This window comes from Populus alba, chromosome 7 (assembly GCF_005239225.2).
Source record: "Populus alba chromosome 7, ASM523922v2, whole genome shotgun sequence".
NCBI classification, from domain to species: domain Eukaryota; kingdom Viridiplantae; phylum Streptophyta; class Magnoliopsida; order Malpighiales; family Salicaceae; genus Populus; species Populus alba.
The window spans coordinates 9,673,692-9,696,139 of record NC_133290.1 but is presented as its reverse complement, the minus strand read 5'-3'; the positions used below and the strand labels follow the sequence as shown (position 1 = coordinate 9,696,139).

Below are 22,448 nucleotides of genomic sequence, written 5' to 3'. Positions count from 1 at the left end.
TGATTTTTGCTTCATTTAGTTTCTAAAAGAGCTAAAAATGACTTATCAATACCCTTATTTTCTAGATTTTGTTATAAATTGCATTATATTTGTCATTAAATGTGCTGCAATGCCATATTATTTGAAAGTTGAAAGTTTTATGAGATAAAATTAAAGTACCCTACAAATACTCGGTATCCTACAAATACTCGGTATATATAGAGAGCACTCCATGGATTACTAATAGTGCTTTTGGTTTTTCAAAAGAAAATTACAGCTAGCTAGCTAGCTATTAACATGTATTAAATGTAGTGATATATAATCGGACTAGTCATGGTTTAATTAGGAGAGAGAGGGATTGATTTAAAATCAATTTCTCCTTCAGAACTCTTTTATTCTATTCTTATTTTGACGCCAATGTTTTGGAGCACGACATGCAAATTAAAACTTCAAAATTGACAAATGACAAAAAAATGTAACTCTTATATCCAACTGTTTTAGGCATCACCTCTTTCATCACAATCTGAGTATTTAACAGGAAAACTTCACGCCATGCATGTGGCTGCTGACATCTGATACATTAGTAAGATTTATGAAGAGTCAACAGGTGTTTCAGGATTAGCTCCCCATTCAGTCCAAGATCCATCATAGACTGCAACATCTGACTTTCCAAGTCGATGGAGACCCTGAAAGACATGAGCCCGAGTCATTTGCACTTTTAACAAGATCGGACTATATTTATGCCAACAATTTTCCCGAAAATGCAAAACAAGAATCAAGAATTTGAGCTTCGTGGTTTTCCACTCACTAGCCTCGACATCGTATAGTGGAAAAACTTTTATGAAATTTGTCAGGATGGATTGTAATACATGGGAAGGATAAATACCAGAGCAAGAATGCAAGCAGTTACACCAGTCCCGCATGAAGTAACAACAGGGCTTTCCAAAGAGATGCCTGTATAAAACTGTGTCAGATCCACTAAACCTTGAGCAGATACCAAATAACCAAAGATTAGCAAACAGAAATATACTCTAGGAGCATAATGCAAGATAATGATAGTAAAGCTGAATGCTGACAGCTAAAGTACAGTTTTCCCATCATGTATTGTTGTATATAGGCAGAAATCAGAAAACTCTGACAAATAACAATTATGTTTTCCTTTCTTTAATCACTTTTTTTCTTAGAAATCTAACAAACCTCCATTTGATCAACTAAAAAAAAAGGCCAATCCATGAAAATATAAAAAAACCATTTCATATTCTGAGATATGGATTTCTTCTACATGCTATGCAAAGCTATGCCGATATGGATGGTCAAGGTCACGATCTGTGGAACTAATGTTTTTAGGCAGGCACCCAGAAACATAAGGGTTCTTTTCCTTACCTTCTTGATCAAATCGTTTTTTAAGCTCATCTACTGGTAAGAGTGTCTGTGAAGAATCTAACAGCTGCAAAAAACAAACATGCTAATGAAGAAAAGGGAAATAGAGAGAACCACCTGTCATCTTAAAAAATAATCATTAGTTTAAGAGCACTGTAAAGTCCATCTATTACTTGCGCAAATGGAATGCACTTGCTACCAGGAACATGGCCACTTTTTATTCCCTTTCGAGGTTCTGGAGCAGCACCATCAAACCTGCAAGAAGAGCATATGCCCTTGATCAAAATCGTATCTTCAATAAACAATCCTAGATCACATTGATAGAAGAGTTGAATGTTGATATTTGAAGTAAAAGTAGAGATTGCAGTTTAAATTTAGTAAGATATAGTTAGATGATTTAATTTAAGTTAGCAGATTGAATGAAGGGGGAGTCTAGAAAGTTGAGCCTTACACAAAGACAAACGCTGTGATGGCTGTTAGGCTACATAAACTGAGATGAATCGCCTGATCCAATTACGTACCAGAGTTTAAAGTGTAGGGAAGTTGAAAGCACGTTAACAAGTAAGATAATATTTAAACCCTACTTGAAACTTTATCATACACTTTAATCAATTAAAACTAGTGATGGTTTTTTGCTATTTATACTTTCCTACTAATCTACAAAGTCCAAACTAAGAGAATAGCTAAACCTCAAATGCATCATTCAATAACATTTCCAGGGAAAGCCATTTAGTATAAAGAAGATTCGGAATAATTATTCTACTAAGATAACAATATTGCATTCGCAATATGAATACCATTTATCATTAATACACTTAAACAAAATCACCGAACATACCTGGCCTTTGAACGAGCATCTATGTGTTCATGAGTCCTGTCTTCAATATTACTTTTAACCTGAAAATTGGCCCAGGGAAAGCATATAGTGCAGATTCATTCATGTTTTGAGGACTACGTAAGTCAAGCAGATAACTAAATTTTGCTGATTGCTGACATATTAGATGGTTACAGAAACTAAAAATTTATCCATGGCCACACCAAATAAGACACCAGCTAAAATATGCACAAACTTGTCAACCTTTTTACTCCAAGGAATGGAAGAATGAATGCAAGACTTATCAAGGAGAAACTCCATTATAATTTCGAATTTGTTTCAGTGTTATCCTGATGTCAAGCTGATACTTGTTTATATCATTCCAAACAAATGTTAATTTAATTTCACAAATAACTCAATGTTTGATTCTAGTACCCACAAAAAATTCACAAGTGTTAGCAGAATTGATGGCTCAATATGTGCTATCTTATTTAGTCTAGCTAATACAGAAATATATATTGTATATAGGCATATAATTGATAGGCTTTATTCTTAACTTGATGACTGATTTTCAGCCTTGTAATGTGCGATGGTCTCTATACAAGGAAGGCAACTCTCACAAGAACAGGTATTCAGACCAAAATCTTCTTTAGCATGGAATCAAAACCCCAAATTCTCTTCATAGCATTCTCTCGGCTTGGCTGAATTTATTTATTTCTGGTTCCTTGTTTCTTTTCTGGTACTTTTCTGTGTGGTCGCGCGACAGAAAGCAGAACTTCAATATTTTTTTTTTGGCAATGGCAGACGTGGTTCTCTGGTTTGGAAGTTTAGTTTTTTATTGTGGAGTTCTTAGCTGTCTCTTGGTTCGATGGTGTGGTGTTTATTTAGTTTAGAGTTTCAGTCATCTTTGGTTTGGTGGATATCGGCAGGTCTTGTAGCTATGATGATTTTTTTCTATCAATTTTTTGTGGTTATTATGTTAGGAGAAAATTCTACTGTTCATTTTACTAGCAAGAATTAAGCTAGATAGGAATTCCAAATATATATGTTTGTGGAAGGGAAGGAGTTATGGGGTCATTTGGATTGGTCTTCTACAGCTCCCATTGATCCCAAGGAACTTAATTCATGGGAAAGTAGAGATGCCAAAAATGCTACCTGGCTACTAAGTTTTGTTGAACCTCATAAAGTCAACAATATTCATGGGTTCACTACTGCTAAGAAGATGTTAGATTACCTTTGACGAATTTATTATCAAGATAATTCTGCTCAAAAGTTTCAATTGGAATTAGACATCAGAAACTATTGAGCTATTTTATTCTGGTTTTATTAATTTATAAAATGATTATTTTGTATTGGTGCACTCCCAGGTTCCCAAAGCAACTTTAGCAACACTATAAGCGGTTCAATCTGAGAGCCAATAGGACCAATTATTGAAGCTATGACCTGAGATTGAAAGTGTACCAGCTAAGTTAATCAATCACCAACATGTCCCATCTTTGAATGTTTGCTTGGGTGGACTCTTGTGTGAAGAACATCTTGCCTCACAGCTTGGCCTTGCTCAAAATGCTTGCAGTTCTGAGAAGGTTAATATAGCCTACGCTACTCAAGGAAGATGATGATCCAGATCTCCGCCAGTGTTATAGTTGCAAGGAAACTAGACTCATTGCAAAATTTTGCAGCTAGAAATTATTCTATTATTGCAAGGTCATATCATTAAGGATTGTCATGTCCGCCCTCAGAACTGATCTCATATTGTTGTTCAGTCCACTTTTTTGCCTACATATTCTGTACAACCCATTGTTCTGGGTTCTTCTTCCAACATTACTCCCAAACATGTTCAACAAAATGATTATTTCTGCCATTTCTGCTCTTGGTCTCCAAGGTAAGAAGCATCTTCTTACTTCTCCTTGGTTAATTGACTCCGTGGCTTCTAATCACATGATTGGCAATCTGGCAGCTTTACATGATGTTCGTAAATATGATGGTAAGCAGCATATGCAGATTGCCAATGGCAGTACTCTTCCTATGATCGGAAATATGGGGTCTTCATTTACTAATGCTTTTGAGTATCCTGGTTTATCTGCCAATCTCATTTCAGTTAGAAAATTAGTAGAAGAAAATTGTTCTCTTCATATTGATCATTCTAGTTGCAATTGTGTGCAGGATCAAGCGTCGGGATAAGAGATAGCAAAAAGAGCTTAAAGTGGGATGTCTTTTTCCTCTTTAGTCATTTTTCATTCCTCATTCAATTTATGTTGGTTTTTGTTCTACTATTACTAATAATAATAGCCAATTTTGGCATAACAAATGGGGTCATTCCAGCTCTGTAATCCTGACACATTTTATGAAACATGGTTATTTGAAAAATAAAAATAATTTTTCTTTCCTGGTAAACTTGGCAATAGCAAATCTTTACATTTTCCTTTGTAGGGTAGTTGCACTTCTACATGTTCTGAAATTATTCATTCTGTTGCCTGGGATACAAGTCATGTTCCTTCTCATGCTCAATACAGGTATTTTGTGACATTTATTGACAATAATAGTCGTTTCATGTGGGTCTATTTTCCTTGTTCTAAAGCTAACGTGCTATTAACCTTCCAAACTTTTGTTGCTGATGTAGAAGCCCAATTTTCTACCTAAATTAAGATCTTATGCTTAGATTTTGGAGGAGAATACATGTCTCATGTTTTTCAATCTTTTCTCTACCAGAAAGGTATTTTCTCTCAACATTCATGTCCTTATACCCCTCAACAAAATAGTGCCACTGAACATCATAATCACCATTTGTTAGATATGTATTGATGCTTGAGTCTTATGTTCCTTCTAGATTTTGATTAGAAGCCTTATCAACGATTGTATATTTGATTAATCTGGCTTCTCCTCCTTTGCATCTTGATCTCCATATTATCATTTGTTTGATGTTCCTCCTGATTATAATTCTTTGCATGTTTTTGATAGCGTTTGTTTTGTTCACTAACCAACCACTAAACATCACAAGATTGAGTTCAATGTGCTTTTCTTGGCTATAGTAACTCTCATAAAGGGTTTATGTGTTATAATGCAGAGGCTAACAAGCTTCATATTTCATGCAATGTGATTTTTAAAAAAAATAAATATTTCTTTCTGTCTCGTCCTAATTTTATGTCTTCCTCTATTTCGCTTCCTCATTTTGAACATGTCTGGTACTCCTCGTTTTAAGTCAGGTATTGTGCATCAGCTGCGTTGCCTGCTGCCTCTTCCTTCCTCTAAACCACCACTAATCTTGCATTGCATGCGTGCTGCCGATCTACTAGGGTTTCCTAGCCCTCAGATTGGTATGGTTTTTCTTCTTCACTCTCCAAGCTACTCTTGATAATACTTTTGTGCCTAGGTCTTGTTCTCATGCTTATACTCAAGAGTGTTAGCACCAAGCTATGTGGGAAGAACTTCAGGTTCTTGAAGAAAATCATACTTGGGACATTGTCCCTTGTTCTACTGGAGTATAAGCTTGATTATAAGGGAACATTTACTCCTATGGCCAAAATTACTATTGTCCTCATTGTTATGGCCATTTTTGTTTCAAAAGGATGGTCACTTCATAAGATGGATGAGAAGAATGTATTTTTACATGGTGACCAAATGGAAGAACTATTTATGTGTCCTCTTCTTGGCTTGTTTCCTTCATCTTTTGTTGAGTTTTTTTGCTTAAAGCAGTTTCTGTATGGTTGAAGCAAGCACCATGAGCATGGTTTGAGAAGTTTCGTACTACTCTACTGCATCTCGCTTTCACTCTAAGTCAATATTTTTTCGCAAGACTACCCTTGGGATCATTATACTTCTTGCGTATGTCAATGATATTGTGATCACTGGATTTGATCTCTAGTTAATTGACCAGCTCCAACAACGCCTCAAATCTTCCTTTCATATGAAAGATCTTGGTCCTCTACATAATTTTTTTAGACTTCAGGTTCAACCTTGTTCGAATAGCACGCTCTTACATCAGCATAGGTATACCCAAGTACTTCTTTCTTTAGCTGGCTTTCAAGACAATAATTAAGTTCTTACTCCTATAGAGGTAAATTTGAAGTTACATAAGGCGAATGGTGATCCCTTATCTGATCCTTCAATGTATTGACAACTAGAAGGTAGTTTGAACTATTTGACCTCAACTTGATATCTTGTTTTTTGTTTAGCAAATCAATCAATTTATGCAAGCTTTGTGCCAGACACATTTGGTTGTTGTTTGTCATCTTCTTCAATGTCTCAAAGGGACATCTTGTTACAGCTTGTTCTTCCCTTTATGGAATTCTTTACAGTTAGAGGGCTTTAATGATGCTGATAGGGCTAGTTGTGTGGATACTCATCGTTTTGGTATGGGTTGATGCATGTTCCTTGGCAATGCTCTCATTTCTTAAAAGCAGGTTCATGTCTCAAAGTCATCAACTGAGTCTAAATATCAAACTATATTGTCTAACTGTTTTGAAATTGTATGGCTTCACGGGTTGTTAGTGTTCCATAGCTTACTCTTACTCCACTTCATGTTGATAATACCATGCTATTTAGATTGCTATCAATCTCATTTTTCATCAGCACACCAAACATATTAAAGTGAATTGTCATTCTATTCGTGAAGCCTTGGCTTTTCAGGAGATTACTCTTCCACACATTTCCAATGAATACCAAACCACTAATGTTTTCACTAAGGCTCTCTCTCATCCTCACCATCAGTACTTGATTGACAAATTGATGCTTCTCGATCACCCAGCATCGATTTGAGGGGGATTGTTAGTAGAATTGACAACTCGATATGTGCTGCCTAATTTAGTCTAGCTATATATAGTATATAGGTATATAATTGATAGGCTTTATTCTTACCTTGTATAGTCTGATGAAATGGCTGGTTTTCAGCCTTGTAATGTGCGACAGTCTCTATATAAAGAAAGCAACTTTCACAAGGAGAGGTATTCAGACCAATATATAAAGAAGGCAACTTTCACAAGAAGAGGTATTCAAACCAAAACCCTTTGACAACAAGCAATGTTATAGGATGTCATGTTACCACTACACGGTGAGAATGATTTGCGGTACATTATCATCAAATTCAAGTTCACACTTTTCTTTTGAGAGAACTTAATTATAAACCACTTGATTTCAATACCCAAATTTAAGATCATTTAACGTAAAGCTCAAAACAGTTTGATAAAAATAATTTAAAGTTGTCAGTGAATTTCAATCAAACTAGAAAATTCATGCTGATATCACTGCTAACTAAAAGAACAAACTTGTTACGTTAGGGATTACCATCAGTTTTATCATCACCATCAAAGGCTAAGAGCTGCCTCTCCCTATTTACCTTAGAAGATTATTGCCAAAATTGTTAATTCATCAATTTACTCCACAAGTCACACATGCATGAATTAAGTTTTATCTATGGCATTCTCAAAAGTGCCTACAAATGTAAAAAGAATATCAACCACTCTTTAAGTCAATGATCTAATTAGTTGTTATATCAAATTGCCAATGCCAAAGCTACATGATCATATCCAGCCATTCAATATAATGTACATATATTGCTTATAACGTCACCAATGACTGATTAAAAAAATGTATCTTTGTAATTTTGTCATTAGAACATAAGCAACTGAAAAATAGTAACCAACCTGCTCAAGTGTCCAGACAAGATGTGGCTGAAACTTTGTTTGAAATGTGATTGGTCCTACCTGTCATAAAAACATACAGTCAATTAGAGTTTATCATAACATGATTGAAAATTAGAACAAACCATATATGCTATTAATTATAAATAACGAATTTGAAAATTAGAACAAATCATATGTGCTATTAATTATAAATTGCAAATAGACCATGCAGGATATAGAAACATATATATATATATATCCATGCATGCAGATACATTTATCCATATGCATGATTGTTCAATAGGGCATTTCTTGATATTCTCAGTTTTCTAATTATAAAAAAAAACAAGGATGGAAAAGCTACATAAGCAATTTGAAAATACCTTGTTCATGCCATGTTTTATCATACTATTATTTATTAAAAATATAATGCATGCGCATATGGATATATATGAGTAACGAACTTACTGTCTGGCCCTGATATACTTTCTCTATTGCCTCACTGGCAGCGCTAGCTTTCAAGATAGCATCACCAGAAGCACTAGACTCAACATCATATCCTGAAGTGCGCCATCTTGGCAGACCTCCATCTAGCACCCAGACCTTTTCATGCCCAAAGACTCGAAACATCCTTGTCATTTAATCAAAATTATTTTAGAATGGACAACTAACCATAAAAGTAGTACTTAGATTCCACAAAACTACAGCACATTATCAAACCCCACAACTTACCACCAAACACGAGCAGCACTAAAGATACCTTTCCCATCATAAACCACCAATCCATCTTTATTCTCAATACCAAGAGCAGAAACAGCAGCTGCAAAAGCTTCCTCTGATGGCAACATGTGTGGCAACTGATACAAGTAATTGTTCTTACAAGATAAGCAAAGGGATAAAATGGAAAAGGTACAATCAATAATTAAAATAATAAACTATAGAATATCACTTGTGAAGCAAACAAGATGAACTATAACAGGGGTGGTTCTTGTATATGGACAAAATACAATGCATTCTTAAAGATGATTCAAATGATAAAAAAGGGGAAAAGAAGCATTAGCAATTCTAGGCCCAAACTTTAAATATTTATAACAAATAATAAAGAGAGGGCATCTTACATTTGTAGTTTGATCTGCTATTCCATCTACATCAAAGAACAGGGCACCAGGAATGTGAGCAACCTATACGGAGCAAGTTTAGTAGACCAGGTTATTCATTGAAGGAAAATAAATGAAATTCTAAAAGAAGAAAAAGAGCATATTTTCAGTGGAATATAAAAGAATATTTATGAAATTCTAACCTAAAAATAATTATTAAGATCAGTTTAGATTGTCAATAAAATAGTCAAATTAAAACAAATTCAAAACTAAATCATAGTCATCAGACCTGATACTCTTGAATTGGATTCCTCTGCTCATCAGGCATGTACCAGGATGCATCCAACACCTGAATATAACAATGTATGACAGAATGATGTGTGACCATGTTTAGGATGTAAAAAAATCAATTAAAATGGATTCAAATGTATTAGACTACAATAAAATATTCCATGAGATGAACAGAAACCATAGACTGATAATTACATAGCATGACCAGTTTAGAGAGATGAAGGGTGTAATTTCTTTTGATAACTCAAGTGTGAAATTTATTAATGCAGGCATCAAGGAACAATTCCTATTTACATAAACTTAAAGAAAATTTAAATAAGATCATGACGCTTTTTCTTTTGCTTCTTCATTGAATGGAGGCAAAAATTGTTTGCTATTAGCCAAAAATGAGGTTTTAATCCTAAGATTCTCAAAGAGACAACAATGGAATCATTTTTAGCATTTCTTCCACAAAACAAAAAAATACTGTCATACAGCTACATTCATCTTTTGGGTGCACAGAATATTCTTACATAAGTGTGAGAAATTCAAATGAAAAATCAATTCTTCTGATGAAATGAAATACATGACCTACTTCTTATAAATTTGATGAGAAGCTTTTCTATAAAAAAGAACTAGCAGGTACCTTCATGTCAGGCTCCCGGAGGTTCGCATGGAGCCAATCAACAGAGACAACAGGTTCGTTCAAAGATAAAGATTGTGTCGAGAAATTAGCTCTTGTCCCAACTACACAACGAACCCACTGAGATGTCTTATATGATGTATGGATGGGGTCAGCTATTTTCTGAAATGTTCTCCCCTGAAAGTAATGTGAAACAAAAGAAAAACACATTAAAGTTCGGTCAGTATGCTCCAAGTAACCAGCAATAATGCAAATGCAATAAAACAAATATCAAGCTAGGTACTTTTACCAAGTGCACAAAAAATTACAAAGCACAATACCCCTAACAGGTAAAGAATCCCATGACAATAACAAAGCACGATTCTTTTCAGAATAGCAGAGATTAAACCTTTACGATGCATCAAAAAAAAATTGAAAAAAAACTACAGTGTTTAGAAAAACTAAAACAATTATATAACTACAGTTGATAACAATGCTTGAACTTTAGCACGCTCAAGACTTAAAATCAGTTCATATATTCAACACTAATAGATTGAAGGTTTCTCATCTTGATACACCAATAAAATTCCACACAAGTAATTCAAGCTTAATATTCATAATAAAGTCACAAAATTTACCCAAACCAATCACTAAAACTGCATTTCAAAAACCCTACTTCTCACTACTAAATCGACAACCCCTTATCCAGAATCAATCAACTATTCAACACTACCACCAATTCAAAAAGTAGGGAAAAAAAAAAGACACCCAGATAAATAATCATAGAATTAAGCAAAACCCAGGTACTTAAACAACAGAGAGTGACTCACATGGAAGAGAGAAGTAAAGATTTGTGGGGTTTTATGGGAAAGAGAAAAGGAGGAATGAATCAAGCGACGACCCAATAGACTCTTTGTTAAAATAGTTGACGCCATTTACTGAGAAACCATAGATTGAAGCTCTTTTTTCTGGGGTTGTCAGATTCTACAAAGAAAGTGAAGCCAAAAAAGAGTGCTTAGTTTTGTCTGTTCACTTTGTTGTTTTGTCGACTGAATGATGCGATGCTGTTAGCTTAGGTCTCACAAAGTCACGGCTACTTTATCACTGGTCGTAATAAGTATTTTGTAATGTGCTGGATGTGTAGTTATAGTTGAAAGCAATATTGTTAAAAAATACGACTGGAACCTTAAAAATTTTATTATTTTATAAGATTAATGTGTATTTAACATGTTAAATTATATTAAAACTTAAAAACTAATAAAATTAGTCAAATTTATTTAAACTGGGTAAAATTAAACCAATTTTACAAGTTTTAAAAAAATATAAAATTATATATTTTGGTAATCAGCATCTTTACATTTTTATTATTTTTAAATTTATATCTTGTAAAAATTTGTGCAATTTAATAATCAAGGGCTTGATTTTGACTATAATTATTATATATTTTTTTAATGATACAAGTTAGTCGTAATTTTCATTTCTCTAAAATTAGAATATCTATTTATTCTTTATATTTTTTATGTAAACTATTAACATATTAATTGATATATTACTCTGTTTTAGCTGATAAATATATAGAATAAAAATTGTAAATTAAATACTTGACCTTTGGAGTTATTAATATTAAATGGTCTATCAAAATTTGAAGAAATTCATTTCTTGTAAATAACGAAGTAAGTGCGTTGATATGTCCAAGAAGTAGATGAATTAATGTGAATAAAATAAAGGTGTTTGGACTTTTCTATTATTTATTTTATTTTTATTTTAATTGTGCTATATTATTAATTACTACTTGATTGAAATTGTTAATATATAACTAGTTAAAATATTTTACTTATAATTTTACGATTAGAGTTTACAATTCAAGTTTATATTGTATATTTCATGTCATATCAAAAAAAGCATTTTTCACAACCTTGGTTTAAAATGTTTTTTTGTTTATAAATATATCAAAATAATATATTTTTATTTTTAAAAAATTATTTTTAACATCAGTATATCAAAACGATCTAAAAACATAAAAAAATAATTTTTAGCCAAAAAATTCAAAATTTGAAGGAACACGGTTTGTACTGTATTCTCAAACATACCCTTAAAATGTACAAGAATATATGTGTGTGTATATATAATTTAAAATATTAATTTAAGTTTAAATTTTAAGATAAATTAACTTTAATTATATAATATAAATACAATATCAAGTATCTAAATATAAATTTAAAATGTAAGACATTCCTAAATAATCAATAGTCAAGACTAAAAAGAATTTTAATTTCAAATAATTCAACATAAAATACCAAAATATTGATAAAGTAAAATGTTGTAGTACAAAAAAAAAAACATAAATCAAGCATTATCTCCACTATTAACTTAAAAATAAGGATCTTAATCTTGTAGTGGTATGTTAGAAAAGTCATCAATAAGACATTATAATAGATGATCATTTCCATTGAGCTAATCCTCATCATCAAAATAGATATATTCACCATCTAAAGTCAAAGTAGAAAATGTATATAAATAGTTTCCCAACTTATATTATTTCCATAAAAGGCTTTATTCTTCACAAATTCACTTATTTAATAGGTTAATGTTATCAAGGTTAACAAAATTTAAAAATATCTTTTGTTTGGCTTAAATTCCGATAAAGTACAAACATTAAAGAAAACAAATATATATATATATATATATATATATTAGCGATAAATTTATTTTTAAAAGATAATACAAATGTTAATGAAAATAATAGTAATTATTTTCAATATTATTACTAATATGATAATATTGATCTTTGTTGAATTCTCAAATTGTAACGAACAAAAACCAAATCACTTGGTCTTTTATGCTCTAGCCTATTTTGCCTTTTAGAATGGATAAATTCAAATATATTATAATTTCTCTAACACCCAATTGCACTGCAACACTAACTAAGAACTTGGATTTCAAACTTTTAAAGTTTTGGAGTATCATTGACAAGTTGCTTCCCATGCCACTAATTAAAATCAAAGTTTAATACATTAGATATTATAGATACAAAACAACATTTATATTTTAAAAAAATATCAACAATAAAAGTTATTGCCTGGATTTAACTTCTCCTTTTGCCAAATAGCTAAAGACATGCCAAAATCACCAGTTGCTTTCTTATGTTCCTTAAGTTGGTCATTAATTGCATCTTGAGTGTCATAATCAGGGACCAATCTAATAATTATGTTGAGCTAACCTCAAGTAACCTCCTTTTGTTTTGGAAAATAAGGCCTAAAATAGATTCCAGGATTAAGAAAACAACTTGTTGCATGTGATGGACTATGAAGTTTCTTATTCCATCTAGCATCAATTACCTAGATATATAGTCCATATTGAGATACTTTATCTTTCAACTTTGTCTTGATGGTTTCTTTTGTTTTATCCATTGCCTCATACAAATAACTTATTGTTGGTTTTTCTTTACTATCTACTAATTAAAGAACTCACACCAAAGGCTTAATAATTTTGATTATATGCTCATATTGAGGCCAAAAGTCTTTATTTTGTAAAGTTATAACAACTATTTTCTTTCCAACTTTGCTTTTACCATGGTTTAATTCTACCCATTTCATACAAGTAAACATTTGTTGAAGCTCTTTATTAACTAAAGTAAACATTGAGTGCTTAAAAAATGGGTAGCAAACCTCATAATGCCAAGACGACATAGATCATTTCCATTATAAAGTCTTTCCTCATTAAAGCTAAAACCCTTGTATAATTATATATAAATTTAGTTATGTTTCTTAACCTTTTAATGGTTTCATAAATCATTAGAAAGTATTTGAATCAATAATATTTTATAACATCAAATTAAGGTAATAACCAACATAAAAAGACCAAAAGAAAGTGTCACATCTTTGTTGTAAAACCTTGAATGCAGACTCATTGTCACTAATAAATTGGACAACATTTTCTAGTCCTACTTCTTTGACAACTTCAGGCAACATTTTAAATAGCGTCTCTTTATCTTTTTGAAGATATGAAGTGTTAACTTACTTGAAAAATATGGTGTATCTTAAAAAATAAGCTAGAAAATTCATAATTGGTATATTCCTCTTATTTGACCACTTATCCACAATAATATAGCATCTATAAAATTTTCTAATTAGCTTTGATTCCTAAAAGGTATTCATGGACATCATGAATTGAGCCTTTTAAAAATGATCCCTTTAAATCATGATATGATAGTTCTTTAAAACAAAGTTTCATTGATGTTATGACATTTATCATTGATTGATAATAGTATGATTTAGCATCATTAAATGGTACATTAATATCATACCACCATCTTGTCATAGTACTTGCATTATGTTTATTCTTTTTAGAAGCCATTACACTTTTAATGTTAGTTTGTGAACTCGATATAGTTTGTTGAGCTAATAATGTTAGCGTATGTTTGGTTGCACTTATGTCTTGCATTGTCACTCTTTTATTTGCTTGGGAACCAATATCACTTGAAGTAGAATTTGCACTATCACCCTCTTTGATTTTATTATTGAAAAATGATTGAGAATTTCTAACATCAGTTCAAAGTTTTTTTTTTTTTTTTGTTATCAAGTCTTCAACCAATTGCTTCATTTTCTATTTCACACCTAGAGGGATTTTTTTTACAAGATTTAACCTGGCTTTTAATACCAATAAGGTGATACTAAACTGGTAATACCACCATCATTGATCTTCTTTCTATAATGAACATACATAGTTGATTTTTTTGCACCAACAACCACCTGCCCATAAACTCATATTAGATCATCTGATCTTGCATGAGCAAAAGACACAAAAGTAACATCACTTGATAAGTTTTCAGCCATGTGATTTGTTTTGAAGAAAAAAATAAAATAAAATTAATTGCAGCTATTACATTAATATGTATTACAATTTTTGAACTAAAATGAATTATTTAAACCAATACTTGCAAAAAATATAAGTGTTACATCTAAGAGACAATTTTACTTCTACAATAAAAATAAAAGATGGGCTCCAAAAAGACAACATAGGAAACATAATCCAAATATCAAACTTAAGAACAATCAAAGTCTATATTATTGAAATGGGCATTAAGTGATTCATCTACAAAGGAAGTAATTTGAAACTTATGGTCTAGAAAGTTTTTGTTATTTAGAACATTTATATGGCAAAAGGAATATAATATTTTTTTATAAAAAAAAATCAATGTGTCATTGTCGGCATGAAAATTAAACAAGGAAAATTAATTAGTTGTTTAGGCTTGTTGGGAAATTGCTATGAAACCAATTTAACATCCTTAACTAATCAAATTTAACCCAAGGCTCTGGTCTAGTAATCCAGTACCGAATATACTAAAGTAAGAGCATTATTGAGTCTGAAGCTCTACATTGGAGTTTAATAGAACAAATAACTTTGCAAGAGAAACATTATTTTAATTTCACTAACTTACAAGAATATTGCTAGTATGCTAAAAAATTTTAAAAAATTATTCTAAAATTTTTATAAAATATTATTATTAATAGGTATCTATAGAGAAGGAAAATAATCCACCAAGTCTATGTATGCTAACAAGCCACATGACTGGCAAGAGAAAAACATGGTTGCCTGGGTTGTTTTCGTTAATAAACATTACTAAAAGTTTAGAACAAACAAATTAAATCACACATGATCGATGAATATCCACCTAAATAAACAAAAAAATCAAATAAGAGAGACAAAGGATGATACTAGATAAGAACAAGACTTTCATATCATAAGATAAAAGATAACAAATGATTGACTAAACCAAGGATCTATTTCTTACTCACATAAGCGAAAAAACAAGATTAAGTACATCTTTTAAAACTAATCAAATTGAACATGATTTAATTATAATTAAGGAAAAAAAAGATACAAATCCATTATAAGTCATGTAATGGACAAATATTCAATGAATCATCAATATATTATGATCAATAACCAATTAAGAATCTTATAGAGAGAAGAGAGGGTAGAGACAAAAGATAAGAGCCAAAGACAAAGAAGGACATTGCAACTTGTAAGAAAAAAAAGGGTAAAGTGGTAGACTAGAAGGGGAAGGTTATAAGAGAGGAAATGTCGATTATGAATCTATGATTGTTTTTATTTGGTCATCATAAAAGTTTGTTTTGAAATACAAGCATTGGATCCGAGAGGAAACTGAATAATAAATTGAGCTTAGATTTATTTTATTTTGTCATGTTCAAAATGGGTTAAAAAGCTATCACTTACACTCAATGGATGTTTGTGATGTCATGTTAATTTAACAGAAGTCCATTATCTATAATTATGAGAATGTACCCCAAGACCCCAAGAAAAAACAAATATTTCACAAATTATAAAATGATATTTATATGTAAGCATTAGATAAATATTTACATGATTTTCATTTTAAAAAGGAAAGTCTTATTAAACATCTTCAATCACCTTTCAAAACAAACTTTTATGATGAAAATAACAAAGTCTCAATTTACAAAAGATAGTAAAAGTTTAAGGATCATACCTTTCCTCGCAGTTGATTCTTCAATTAAAAAAACAAAAACAAACTTTTTATATATTTTATATGAAAACAAATAAAGTTTAACTTCTTGAGTGTAAGACCCATTTAAGGATCATACTATCCTTATATTGATTCTTTGGTAAAAACAAAAAAAAAACCTTTTTTAAAATTTTTTTATATAAAAATAACAAGTCTTCAATATCTAGAGGATAAAACCCTATTATGGATCATATTATCTCCGAGTTGATTATTTAATAAAGAAAACAATCAATATACAACTACACAAGAGAGATAAAAAAAAACATATAATCACACCATTTATTTAATAAAATAAAAGCATAAATATCACAATAACCAAATACACACATATAGTCTTTTTATACCATTTTTTATCCTTTTATATTTAATATTTGAGATTGTGAAATATTTTTATATTAAATAAACTAGTTTTTTTTTTTTTAAATAAAAACAATAAAAATCCTTCTTTCAAAAAAAATAGATTTATGTTTTAAATTGTATATGGCCAAATTCTAAGATAATTTTCATGCAAATTTTTGTAAAATTAAAAAATATTTTCTTTAGTTTTTTAAGAAAAATCAATTAATGGATTTTACAACTATTTTGTAAATATCCATTAGAATTCAGCCTAAATTTCAGAACCATAAAAAAAAAAAAACCAATTTGTTTATTTTTAATATTAGGATTTATAAACTTATACGTATGATGTATACCTAGTATTAAGGGAAACAAAAATATAAAATATATTTTGGCTTTAGAATGACTAGGTTTGACTTGTAAAGCCACAATCCACCTTATTAAGGTGAATTTGCTTTAACTAATAGACAAATAAATGGTTAAAAAAACATAACAAAGTCTTAGTAATAATCAGAAAATTGAACAATACAACTTACCTTAAGAATGGTGTATTAGAGGTGATATTATCTTTCTTATACACAACCATGTCCCTTTATTTAATCCAGAAGGATGATCATCGCGATACCATACATATACGCTAAAGCTTATAAGGGTGGATTAATGGATCATTATGGATTTGTTAAGAATTTAAATGTTTTGCATGAACCTTTTTATTAGTCTAAGATGAAAAGAGATATGCAAATAATTTGTGATAAAAGAATAGCATGTAGACAAGCTAAGTCTAAAGTTTTATCTCATGATTTATATACTCTTTTGCCAGTGCCTAATGAATCTTGGGTTGATATATCTATAGATTTTGTGCTAGATTTGCCTAGATAAAAAAGGTGTGGGGATTTTATTTTTATAATTATGGATAGATTTTCTAGGATATTTTATTTTCATCGAATATTAATGAGAATTTGTTTTAAAAAATATAAATGATTGGTTCATATATAACTACTCATAAAATAATTGTTAAGATTACAATAAAAGATGCTAATTTTTATTTGAAAAGCATTGCAATGTTAGATGATTTTTCAAATATCATTGTAATGGTTTTAATAAAAGAAAACACTATGATAAAGAAATCAATAAATAAAGGAAAAATATATGGTCTCAAGAATAAAGCCCTAGTGAATATATATATATATATATATATATATATATATATATATATATATATTTTAAAAGGCTAGGAGTTGCTTAGGCTTGGAAATTCATGCTTGTACACCTAGTGTAATAAAAAACCTAGGCTTGCATGCTTGGGTTTTTTTTTTTAAATCATGCAAACAATATGTTATTTATATTTTTTTAATTGATTAGATGCCACGTATAATGCTTGGATTGATGGCATGTTGTTCACTTGTTCAAATTCTGGCTACTTCTGATGGTTGGAAAATCAAAGTCCTCACATTTTAAACTTTTAAAGTCATATTTCATCTTGTTTTCACTCAAAAATTCTATAAACATCTTAGAAAACTCAATAAAATCATTTTCAACCCAAAAACATCATATAATCACTTGAAAAACAAAAAACAAATAATCAAATTGACTTAAAACAAAATTCATAAATCCTGGTCAACTTTTGTTGTTGCTTGGTTGAAGGGAAAAAACCACCTACATTGAACTTTTCTTTAAAAAATAAACCCATTAACATAAAGATTGTCTTTTTTTAGTGGTCGACCAAATACTTTATTTCTTCTCTTCCCTTTTTGTTTCCTTTCCTCTCCTACCTCAACATCTATGAATTGAAATTTAATAAAAATAAAGTTTTGGACCATAGCATAAAAACTTAAAACAATAGGAACCAAGTAAGAATATTTTGAAACTTAAGGGACCAATATGAATTTTTCAAATGTAAATCAACTTGAAATTTGTATTGTTCATTACTTTTTAAATTTGTTTTATGTTCTTAACATGCAAATTATGAGCTTTACTTGTAAAAGACTCAGCTGAATCAAGCATATTAATTTGAAGAGACATGAGAAGAATATCTGTAGGCTTTCTAAGTTTGTAACTATTAACATTATATGATTAGGGGTGTGAAATAGAATAAACATTATTTGAAACCTGAGTAGATATAGTTTTGAGACAACCTAGTACGTGAGGATTATCCTTATCTTCCTCATCACGTGTAAAGGATAAAAGGGTCATAGAGCTCATCATGTTTTTTAAGACATATAATGTTCTAGAAAACAAGCATGAGAGGTGATGATGCAAATAATTTAGAAGGACTAATATCATAAGACTCTTACAAGACCATAGTTACATTTTCCGACAATTCCACTAAAGACTCCTAAAACTTCATCTATAACTAAAACACACGTAATAGACTCTTTCTTAACCTTATTCTCATACTTGTTTAGACTCATTGTGTTAAGTCTCTTGTCTTGCATATCATCTTTATATAGATCATTAAAATCCTTCAGATTAGGCTCATACATTTGATTACTACAATATTTATTTTTACCTATATCCTTATATTCTTATATGACTAAAGGTTTAATGGTACAATTAACAAAGATATGATCAAAACATTGACATTTAGCATATTGAACATTTGAACTCATCCTAGGCATTTTATTGATGACTCGTTGAACCTTATCTTTCTTATAAAGTTGGGCACTACTAGGATTACATCTATGGGGTGGAACACCTAACAATGAACTATTGTTCCTAAATTGAAACCTGACAACGGTATTATAGAGGGCCTAAAGTACTATGTAGTTTCTAATGTTTCATCTAGTAACTCCTAGTAACCAACTTGTAGTTTTGTACTAAGGTATAAGTTTGTTTAAGAGTGGAAACACTTTAAACACAACTTCTTTTCTAAGATCATCATTCAAACCCACACAAAACCTACTCAAAGTCATGGCTTTATCTTCTTTAATGGCATATCTTATTTTGTAATTATTTAATTATACTATATACTCATTAATAGATTTGTGCTCTTGTCTATGATTGCTCCATTGGTCTAAAAGTTTAGTTTTATAAGAATAAGGTAAGCACTTCTACTGTAAATTTTGTTTAACTTCATTCCAATTAGTGATTGAAGGCTTACCTCTCATCTATAAATAGTCCTTAATATTTTCTCAATGAAGTCGGGCAATATCAATAAGATTTATTTTAGCAAATCTAACTCTTTTTATATCAATTAAAGAAGTGATTCATGTCATAAATCCACCTACTAAAAATCCAAAAGTCATGACATTCATCAAAAGTCAAGGCCTTTATTTCATTATATCTTATGACTCATTCATCAGGATTATTATGACTAGAATAGCCTAAATGATAGTTACATTGGTGTTTTCCTTGATGAACTAGCCTACAATGGTTATTGATGTAATTTTTACTCGTCTTTAGATGCCTTATTTGTGAACCCTTTAAAGTTCAATTCTTTTAGACATGTTTGTCAATTGGGTTTGCATAAGTTGTAGTTCTCCTTAAATGGCCCTAAGACTACTATTATGGGTTGGTCTATGGTAATTATAGAATCAAGGCTGGACACTAGATGATTATAGCATAAATGCATGCAACACTAACTTAAAGATGAAATTGAGATCACAAGTGATTCTTACAAGTGAAATTATAATATAAAAAATAAAGCTAATTGCAAATTTCCTCCCCTTTTTAATGTGGAGATTAATCAAAATCACAATACACTATGAAAACTACAAGCATGCAATGCTAGACCTTTTAAGAGTAAATTATTAACAAAACACAATGTCAAAACTTCCCACAAGTCTAAAAAAGACTCAAGATTAACAAATAAGACTAGATGCTCAATATTAATGATGAAAAAGGTTGATAAGAAAAATAATAGATATAAATGCAAGGTGGGGTATTCTTATTTTTTTTTAATATTAATGACAACCTTGAATGATAAGTGTAAAATCAAAAAAGTAAAATTCAATAAATCAAAAGATTGAGTGATTTACCGACTAGATTATTTAACGATGGTGATAGAACACTTGGATCACACAAACTATTGTTAATATAGGTAGTATAGTGTTGTATCGATCAATCTCCTTTTACTAGTTTCACTTTTCTTTTTTCTTTATTTTTTTTTCTACTATCACGATACTTTTTTTTTCTTTTACTATTTTTTCTCTTTTTTTTTTTATTTTTGATTTTTTTGACTCTTTTTTTAAAAATCAATATAACAGAGAAATTAGAATTAGAAATAAAAAGTAAAAACAAAGGAATATGGTAGAATAGTAATAAAGAAAGGGCCAAAAAAATATTACCTTGACAAATAAAGAAATGATAAAGCAAAACCTGATGCTTATGAGATAAAGTTCTAACAAATTGCCACGCTCTAAACTTTCAATCTATGTTAATTCCAAGGATACCGTGGACCACAATGATAAGATTATAAAAAAAAAAACATCAAAATTTTTACAACTCCAAACATTATAGCTTCCATGTAGACAAAGAGTATTATTTAGAAATCAATATATTAATTTGAATCAAAATAGTTTATACAAAGTTCCTATTTTAAGGAGAATACAAGGCATAAATCAAGAACAAAATCAAATTGTATATCTTAATTAGGAGTGACTCCTGATTTATAAGAGTTGACTAATATTACCAAATTTATATACGACCTAATAGAGTTTTATTTTATTTTATTTTGCAACACTTCCCTTTAATCTAGGTTGATGATATCTTTCATTTTGTCGGCTTACTGATCAAGAAGTCAAATTGTTTCTTATGAAGTCCTTTTATAAGTACATCAGCAATTTGTTCAGTGGTTGGAACATATAGCACACAAATCATTCATTATCAATATTTTGTTTGATAAAATACTTATCAATTTCCAAATGTTATATTCTATTTGGAAGACCTGGATTATAAAAAATTAAGATGGTAAATACTTATCAATTTCCAAATGTTATATTCTATCTTGAAGAAATAGATTATAAGAAATTAAGATGGTTGCTTTATTATCATAATATACCTTAATGAGCGATGAGTTAATAAACTTCAAGTCTTCTAAAAATCTTTTAATCCACATAACTTCACAAATCTCATGTGCAATTTCTCTAAATTCAGCTTTCGCATTACATTTTGTTTTTTCCTTCACCAAGTAACTAAATCCCCTTCAACGTAAGTACAATAACAAGAAGTTGATCTTCTATTAGTTATACTTCCAGCCTAATTTATATTAGTGTAGGCTTCAATTTATAAATATCCATGTTTCTTAAACAACAAACTTCTTCCAGAAGTCCCTTTCAAGTAGTACTTAAAGATTTTATTAACAACATCAAAGTGTTCTGTGCCTAGTGAATGTATAATACCATACCTACTACAAAGGCTATATTTGAGCATGTACGGGTCAAATAAATTAATTTACCCATGACTCTTTGGTATTGCTTTTGATTCACCATTTTTTTTTTTAGTTTTGGCAGGTTGGAGCTTTAAGTTGGCTTAAATTGACATTTTAGCTATTTTGCATCTAACAACCTTGTTTCACCAAATAAATCAAGTACATATTTATGTTGAGTGATAAATATACATTTCTCAGATCTGGAAAATTACATTCTAATATAACATTTTAAAGCACCCAAATCATTGATCTCAAAATCATTATCAAGTTTCCTTTTAAGAGCATGTTTGGGGCTGCGTTTGTACCTGCGTTTTGCTCAAATTTGAATTTTTTTTTTTTGCTAAAATTGAGTGCGGTTTGTACCTTTTGGATCGTTTTGATGTGCTGATATCAAAAATAATTTTTAAAAAATAAAAA

At 30.3% G+C, this 22,448-nt stretch overlaps 1 protein-coding gene across 1 annotated transcript; it reads right to left on the bottom strand.

The window, feature by feature from the left end:
• Window positions 1-446: 446 nt before the first annotated feature.
• LOC118049720 (thiosulfate/3-mercaptopyruvate sulfurtransferase 1, mitochondrial) lies at window positions 447-10,899 on the bottom strand. Its single transcript, XM_035059801.2, has 12 exons — window positions 10,611-10,899; window positions 9,805-9,978; window positions 9,178-9,237; window positions 8,910-8,972; window positions 8,524-8,648; window positions 8,260-8,422; window positions 7,813-7,872; window positions 2,198-2,256; window positions 1,533-1,614; window positions 1,363-1,426; window positions 866-933; window positions 447-665 (listed from the first exon to the last, which is right to left on the bottom strand). Exons 1-12 carry the CDS (start codon window positions 10,713-10,715, stop codon window positions 570-572), a joined length of 1,119 nt encoding a protein of 372 aa, XP_034915692.1. The 5' UTR covers window positions 10,716-10,899; the 3' UTR covers window positions 447-569.
• Between the last annotated feature and the right edge of the window lie 11,549 nt (window positions 10,900-22,448).